General features: G+C 39.8%; 1 protein-coding gene across 1 annotated transcript in view; it reads left to right on the top strand.

The window, feature by feature from the left end:
- Window positions 1-8,565, top strand: part of SCP2 (sterol carrier protein 2) — a 48,492-nt gene extending 39,927 nt beyond the window's left edge. The window contains exons 4-5 of the mRNA XM_007471179.1: window positions 4,675-4,754; window positions 7,900-8,565. Coding sequence (XP_007471241.1) covers window positions 4,675-4,754; window positions 7,900-7,995 — 176 coding nt within the window. The 3' untranslated portion in view covers window positions 7,996-8,565. The remainder of the gene's footprint in view (window positions 1-4,674; window positions 4,755-7,899) is intronic.

Genomic DNA, 8,565 nt, shown 5'->3' with positions numbered 1-8,565 from the left:
GGCGGCAGGAATCTGCTTTCATACCTAGCTCAGCCACTTAGTAGCTGTGTGACCTTGGGCAAGTTGTTTGACCTCTCTGACCCTCATAGGGTTATTGTATGAGTCTAGGTATGTGAAGTAATCGGCATAGTGAGAGCTCAGTAAATGCTGATATAGTTAACAGCAGCAGCAGCAGCATTTATTTCCTAAAGTCACCTTTTTATTGACTGTGAGTCCTTTTTTTGGCATATTAGGATCTAATCCAACTATGAATCAAGTCCAGTTATCTCAGTTTGCTAGCTTTTTTTCTCCCTGCTCTTTGATGTTATATATCTACAAGAGAACTGGATTTTCTAGGTTGTAAATACCTTAATTTTTAAGATTAAAGACCTTTTTTCAAGTAATAAGAGAAAATTTTGTTACAGGCAAAGATGGAGTGGCTATTGAATCACAGTCTTTTTATGGGCTATCCCTGCATTCTAAGACATATAATAAAAACTTTTATTTTCAGTCTTGTTTTTGTTACTTAATAATATAGGCATGCTGTACTTTCATAGTTTACCCCCATCTTAGGCCATTTGGGCTGCTATATCGAACATACCACAGCCTGGGTAGCTTATAAACAACAGAAATTTACTTCTCACAGCTCTGGTGGCTGGAAGTCCTAGATAAAGGCATCAGTATGGTCCCGTTTGGTGAGGGCCCTCTTCCTGGTTCATAGGCAGTGCCTTCTTGCTGTGGGCTTATATCATGGAAGGAGCTAGGGGTCTCTCTGGAGCCTCTTTATAAGGCATTAATCCCATTCATAGGGGCTCTACCCTCATGACCTTCCAAAGGCCCTCCCTACCAATACCATCACATCAGGCATTAGGATTTCAAAATACGAGTTTTGCGGGGGATACAAACATTCAGACCATAGCAACTCCTATCTTTTTTTATTAAGGCACAGATTATTTAACTATTGGGCTGTAATTTGATATTATTACTGTTAGTGGTAGTAGTACTATTAGAGTACTATTGTTATATTGATTGCCTGAAACACTGATTACTGAAAATTTTGATTTCTTGGTGAATTTTTCCTTTTGCACGTGTCCAAGATAGACATTGCTGATTTAGCAATAAGATATTAGAGTCTTTGTGGTATGGCCTTTTTTGCATTATACTTTGGTTATACTACTAAAATTAATATTTTAAACCTATTTGCAGGGCAGGAACAGAGACGCAGACGAAGAGAACGGACATGCAGGCACCGGGGAGATGGGGAGGGTGGGAGATTAGGATTGACATATATACACTACCATGTGTAAAATAGATAGCTAGCTCGGTGCTTTGTGATGACCTAGATGGGTGGGATGGGGGGTGTGGGAGAGAGGTCCAAGAGGGAGGGGATATATGCATACATACAGCTGATTCACTTTGTTGTACAGCAGAAACTAACACAACATTGTAAATCAACTATATTCCAATAAAAAAATTAATATTTTTAAAACTTTGTTTTTATATAGTAATACATACTTAAGTGCAAAAAAATTGGGAAAGATAGAGAAACAAAATGAAAAAATTACTCTCCTATAATCCTACCATCTATATCAGGGGTTGACAAATTATGACCTGTGGGCCAAATTCATCCCACCACCTGTTTTTTTCTGTTTTGTTTTGTGTAAAAGTTTTCTGAAGTCTAGCCTGTAAGGAAGGGCATGAATCTGTAGTGTACAGCCTGATAAATGTTAACAAATGAACACATCTCCCGCATCAAGATGCATAATGTTGCCAGCACTGTAGAAACCTCCCTGACACCGCCTCCCATCACTATCCACTCCCAAAAGGAACCACTATTCCAAATTCTGTCACCATAGGTTGATATTATTTATTTTGGAAATTCGTATAGATGGAACCATACAATATTTACTCTTTTAGGTGTGGCTTCTTTCACTCAGCATTGTAAGATTTATTATATTGTTGCATGTAGCAGTAGTTCATATTTACTATGTGAATATACCAGAATTTATTTATTCAGTTCATGGTTGCTGTATCTTCGCAGTTTTCCATTTTGTGGCCTTATGAATAAAGGTGTTACGAACATTCTCATACGTGTCTTTTAGTGGACACATGTACTTATTTCCATTTGGCATATAACCAGGAGTAGAAATACTAAGTCATGAGCTACCATATAGCCAGTTTTTTGATATGGATATACTATTTTACAGTCTCTTCCATATTATATGAGAGTTTCATTTGCTCCACATTTTTGACAGTACTTGGTAATGTCAGTTGTTGTTTTTTTAAGTCAGGTTCATTGAGGTATAATTTACATACAGTAAAATCTACCTTTTTTAGATGTACAATTCTGTGAATTTAGACAAATGCATACAGTTGTATAGCTACTACCAAAAATTAAGATATAGAATATTTCCAAAAAATGTCGGGGCTTCCCTGGTGGTTCAGTGGTTGAGGGTCTGCCTGCTAGTGCAGGGCACGTGGATTTGAGCCCTGGTCTAGGAGGATCCCACATGCCACGGAGCAGCTAGGCCCGTGAGCCACAACTACGGAGCCTGCGCGTCTGGAGCCTGTGCTCCGCAACAAGAGAGGCCGTGATAGTGAGAGGCCCGCGCACCGTGATGAAGAGTGGCCCCTGCTTGCCACAACTAGAGAAAGCCCTCGCACAGAAACGAAGATGCAACACAGCAAAAATAAATAAATTAATTAATTAATTAAAGTACCCTTAATTAAAAAAAAAAAATGTCCTCATGTCCTTTTGTAGTCAAACCCCTTCTCTCACCCTCAGGCCCTGGCAACCCCTGATCTGATTTCTATCCCTGTAGTTTCACTTTTTCCAGAATGTCATAAACTGCAAATGGAATCATACAGTATGCAGCTTTTTGAGCCTGCTTCTTTCATGTATTATCAGTAGTTTGTTCCTTTTTGTTGCTGAGTAGTTTATCCATTCACCAGCTGGAGTATATTTGGTTTTTTTCAGCTTTTGGCTATTTAAATAAAGCCACTATGAGCATCCACATACAGGTTTTTGTGTGAATTTATGTTTTCATTTCTCTTCAGTAAACACCTAAGAATGGGATTGGTAGGTCATATGGCATGTGTATGTTTAGCTTTCTAGGAAATATCCAGACTGTTTGTCTTAAAGTGGCTGTACCATTTTCCAGTCCCTCCAGCATTGTTCTGACCTGCACTGGGTATTATCTTTTTTTTTTTTTTAAGCCATTCATTCTAGTAGGTACGTTTTAGTATCTCAACTGTACTTTTAATTTGCATTTTCCTGATGACTAATGGAATTGAACACTGTTTCATGTGCTTTTTTTGACCATTTGGAGATCTTTTGTATGTGCCTGTTTATGTTACTTGCCCACTTTCGTATTGAACTATCTAACCTTTTCTAATTGATAGGAGTTTTTTATATTTTCTGGATACAAATTCTGTTAGATCTGTGAGTTACAAATATCTTATCCCTCTTGGTCTGCTCCCTGTTTTGAAAATAGTTTTATTGGAATACAGCTACATTCATTTGTTTATGTATTCTCTATGGCTGCTCTTGTGCTACAGGTGCAGAGTTGAGTAGTTGCAGTAGAGACCTAGTGGCCTGCAAAGCCTAAAGTATTTAGTGTCTGATCCTTTACAGAAAAAGTTTGTTAACCCCTGATCTAGATGACTATTCATCTTCTAACAAATTACCACAAACTTAGTGGTTTAAAAAAACACACACATTTATTTATTACCTCACAGCTTCCATGGGTAAGTTGGCTGAGAACAGCTTAGCTGGGTCCTCTGCATAGGGTGTCGCAGGCCGCGGTCAGGGTGTTGGCCAGGGCTGAGTTCTCATCTAGAGACTTGACTGGGGAAGTGGTTCGTGTCCAAGTTCACTGATGTTGCTGGAAGAAGTAATTTCCTTGTAGCTGTGACAATGATAGCTTTAGTTTTTTACTGGTTATTGGTCAGAGTCTGCCCTCAGCTCCTGAAGGTCAGTACCCTGCCATGTAGCCCTCTCCATATGCAGTATGCAGTTCACAGTATAGCAGCTAGCTTATTCAAGGCCAGCAGGAGAGTGAGAGAGAGCCAGCAAAACAGAGTCTTATACAGTGTAACAGAACACAGGAATGACAGCCCATCACCTTTGCCACATTCTGCAGGCTAGAAGCAAGTCACAGGCCCTGCCCACACTCGAGAGTACGGGATTGTACAAAGGCATGAATACCAGAAGGCAGGGATCACAGGGGTCACTTTAGAGTCTGTGTGCCACAGTAGCTATTATTAATATATTGGTCTCCAAGTTTACAGATGTTTTTCCTGTATATACATAATTGAATATCTGTTTTTAAGCAAAACTTGGGTCCATTCTTACAGTTTGTTTTGTAACTGGCTTATATAACAGTATCATGAAGAGTATAACATAAATATCTTTCCAGGTCAATAAAATGTAGATCCACATCATCTAATGACTGTATTGTATCCCATTATATGAATATACCATGATTTATTTAATAAATTCCCTCTTGTTAAATATTGGGGTTGCTTGTGATTTATGTCACATTTCACGAGGCTGCCATAGAGTGTATGTGAGTGCCCATTTGCCCACACTAATTCTGGATGTGATTCTGTTGCAGCCAGTGGCTTTTGACTAAAATGTATATATGAAACTGAACACTCCCCATTTCTCATCCTTTCTGCCTGTCTCTGTTTTAGATAAGAAGGCCGACTGCACAATTACAATGGCTGACTCGGACTTACTGGCTTTGATGACTGGTAAAATGAATCCTCAGTCGGTAAGTATGATGGCACCTATATCCTTTTCTTAGGTGGGTTTTAGCCTGTTTCACTTCATCACCTACCTCAACCTCATCCCATAAAGTGCAAAGTGGTAAACCCCACAAAACTCAGTGTTCCCCAAACGTTCACTTAACAAATGACAAACAGTTGTGAAGCTAATGATGTGCCAGACAATGCCCTGTGTGCTGGAAATGTCCAGATGTAGAAGAAATAGTTCCCATGCTCAGGGAGTCCACAATTTGGTACGAGACGGGTCTGCAAAAGAGTAAGTGCAGGGCTTCCCTGGTGGTGCAGTCATTAAGAATCTGCCTGCCAATGCAGGGGACGCGGGTTTGAGCCCTGGTCCGGGAAGATCCCACATGCTGTGGAGCAAGTAAGCCCATGCGCCACAACTACTGAGCCTGCACTCTAGAGCCCACAAGCCACAGCTACTGAGCCCATGTGCCACAACTACTGAAGCCTACGTGCCTAAAGCCCGTGCTCTGCAACAAGAGAAGACACCGCAATGAGAAGCCCGCACACTGTGACGGAGAGTAACCCCCCGTTCGCCGCAGCTAGAGAAAGCCTGCACACAACAACAAAGACCCAATGCAGCCAAAAATAAATAAATTAATTAATTAAAAAAAGAACCTTAAGAGTAAGTGCAGCCAGATATCCAAGGTGCCCTGCATTACTTGTGGTCAGGGAGGGTGGAGGAAGGAGAAGCCACATCTTCCCGGGCCATCAGAGAAGGCTTCACAGAGGAAACAATGCTTGGCTGAGTCCTGGGAGTGATTAGGAGTTAGCAGTGCACAGGTGGAGAGTAGGAGCCATCAGATAGAAGGAGGGTCGGGTGTGAACAAAGGCATGATCTTTTACATTTCGTATCTTTGCCCATGCTCTTTTTTTTTGCCTGAGCTGTCCGTCCTTGACAAACTCCTTGCCTTTCAAAATGAACTTAGATGTTATGTCCAGAGACCTCCTACCACATTGTTGGGGATCTATAGTCAGTCCCTCTTCTGGGCCACTTACTGGCCTGCTAGCCTGGCACTTGTCTTATTATACTAGTCATAATGTGCCTATCTCTTCCCTATTAGATTGTGTGTATCTCAAGGGAACAAAGCACATCTTGTTCATCTTTGTGTCTCCAGAACTTAGCATGATGCCTTGCATTTTTGGGTTTTCACAATTAATTTGCATTTGTCTAAAATGTATTTATGCCTTGTGTAGATTTTCCAGGCCTCCAGATTGTCAAGGGTCTTCTTATACTGTTTAGTTGTACAGTGTTGAACAGACTTGATATACATTATCCATAGATAACACAAAGGAAGCTAAAATGCTGCTTTCCACTGTAACCTTATTTTTTTGTTGTTGCCTCAGCCTGATTTGTTTTAGGTCTTGTTCCTGTGGTACCCTCATAATTTGAAAGATTGGATAAAACAACTAAATCTGACTCCTACTCGTATTCCTTTTAAAAATGCTTTTTCTAAGCAACTAAGCATATTTCAGCTGATGCGTCGACAAGTGAGAGACTTGCATCTGTGATGTTTCAACTGAATACACACCATTGACATTGACATTTCCACCCACTGCGCCCTCTCCAAAAATCTGGACAGAACAGAGGCCACCAATCTCGGAGTTGACCGACGTCCTCCTTCCCACCCACCGCTGCTTATTCCACGGTGCACACCATGCACTTCCTTGGCAGTGTGGTCAGGCTTCACACTCAGCTGCCCTCATTCTCTCAGTTTATCTGTTTACCACCCATTTTGGGGAGTGAAGTGTCAGCTTACTTTTCCTGAACACCTGTTAGCACCCAAAGGAATTAAAGACAAAAATAGGAGACGTTTCTGTTAATGTGCTAATGGTCTTCCCTTATGCTCAGTAGCAGATTTGACTGGAAACCATTAAATGCAGTGGAAATTATAATATCAGTGTTTGGCTACAGTTGAAACAAAGCAATGTGCTCTCCAGAAGAAAGCACATGAAGAACACCTTAGGGGCCAGATTTCAATGACTCTTATGTTCGGATTCTCTAAAAAGTGAAGACTCATTTTCCTCTATAATAATTATTAAGTGAAAAGTCATTTCCTCTTTTAATTAAGAAAAGGGAAATATGGTGAGTTTCTCTTCTAGGTACTACTGGTCTGTATTTTTAAAGGACATATGTTAAATATATTGTGTTCTGAGACACCTGACCTTAAAGTCATCAGACAGAAGGCTGTGTGCCATATAGAAAGCAATATTTAGTTTGTCCAGACAGAGGAGAAAAAAAAAAGGAATTAGTCACCCTCACCAGAAGGTGTAGAGAAAACAGAGCTCTGAGATTTCCTATGGATGAGGCAAAAGAGCCCCTCACTTCTTAATGAATATACTCGTTAGGAAGCTAAGACTACCAGAACTTTTCCTGTAGCTTTTCCTTATTTTAAGAATTGAGTTGAAAGACTGAGATCTTAGCAGGGAAATCATGCTATGTTCCCAATTTTGCTATTTCTTTAAAGTTTTCCTGGGATTTTGTTACATGATAAATTTAGCAAACATCATGTGATCTAATCCCAGGCAGTTGTTAAATGGAACAAACTGTGGCTCTGCACTTGGGATTGGTTTGATTCTTCTTATTGAGCCAAAGATTAACACAGGCACCTCAGTCTCAGCAGTCTGCCTGGCCTTCCTCTGTAGGGAATAAATCTTTATCATGTAGACCAAAAAAGGGAGAAAAATGGTGACATTTCATCTGCATTGTATTGAATGCCAGGAGTTCATAAGTGTGTTATGCATGTGCTTTTTCTCCCTGCTAGCAGACCCATTGAACAAATGTGTAATGTTTTTAAACAAAATCGGTCTAGTATGAATCCACTCTGCCTAATATTTGGAAAATGTACCACCTTTGAGGAAGGCAGGTAAAGGCAGACTCAATTTTTAAGAGAACACATTTGGGAAAGATGTGCCTTTTGACGGCTCTGTGTAAAGCATGACTTTTACAAATGCGTCCTTTTGAAGACTCTGGTTCTAAATCTATTCCTGAAAGCCAAGTTTCATATTTTGAAGAAAGTTGAAGAGACCTGGATAAATAAATCATCTCAGGGCTGGATAGTCCAGAAATATCAGCGGTCTCAAAACAAAAAACACCAAATGATAAATTTTCTTTCTTCTTCCTCACAGGCCTTCTTTCAAGGTAAATTGAAAATCACTGGCAACATGGGTCTGGCTATGAAGTTACAAAATCTTCAGCTTCAGCCAGGCAAAGCTAAGCTGTGAAGAACTCTCTTTGCCTACCTTTGAAAAGTTCCCTACCTTTGAAAGTCAAGATGAGATATATAGATATATATCCATATATTTCATTGTCAGAACTTAGTTTGAAACTACACATTGGCAAATAGCGTATTTGTTTTTAAATGGGTGTGACCAATCCTGTTTTTCCTAAGCTCTGGGTGAATAGAACCTGATGATGTACTACTGCTTTGCTGAATTGCATACAACTGTGCATTACAAAGTTAATATGGTAATTATGGTTTGGGGTAAAATTGAGTTTCAGAATAAAATTAGGAATAGCAAAATCCAAAAACTATGTAAACAAAAGCTCTCATTTTGCTTATAAAGTATATTTGAGGATTAGTCTGCTGAAGATTCAATTTAAGTTTTCCTTGGGAGAACTAGGGAAGAAACAGAATGCCAGTAGCAGGCCAGTAATTAGTGTTGTGCACTTAATGACCTTAATCTGTTTTCCATTGATAATTTTTAAAATTCTGTACTGGGATGTTTTTTTAAAAAAATCTTCACAGTTTTGCATTTCATGCCATCAAAACAGTATTTTCTTCCCACATCAAA

Source organism: Lipotes vexillifer, unplaced genomic scaffold (assembly GCF_000442215.2).
Source record: "Lipotes vexillifer unplaced genomic scaffold, Lipotes_vexillifer_v1.1 scaffold1003, whole genome shotgun sequence".
NCBI lineage: Eukaryota > Metazoa > Chordata > Mammalia > Artiodactyla > Lipotidae > Lipotes > Lipotes vexillifer.
This window is presented reverse-complemented; position numbering and strand designations above follow the sequence as displayed.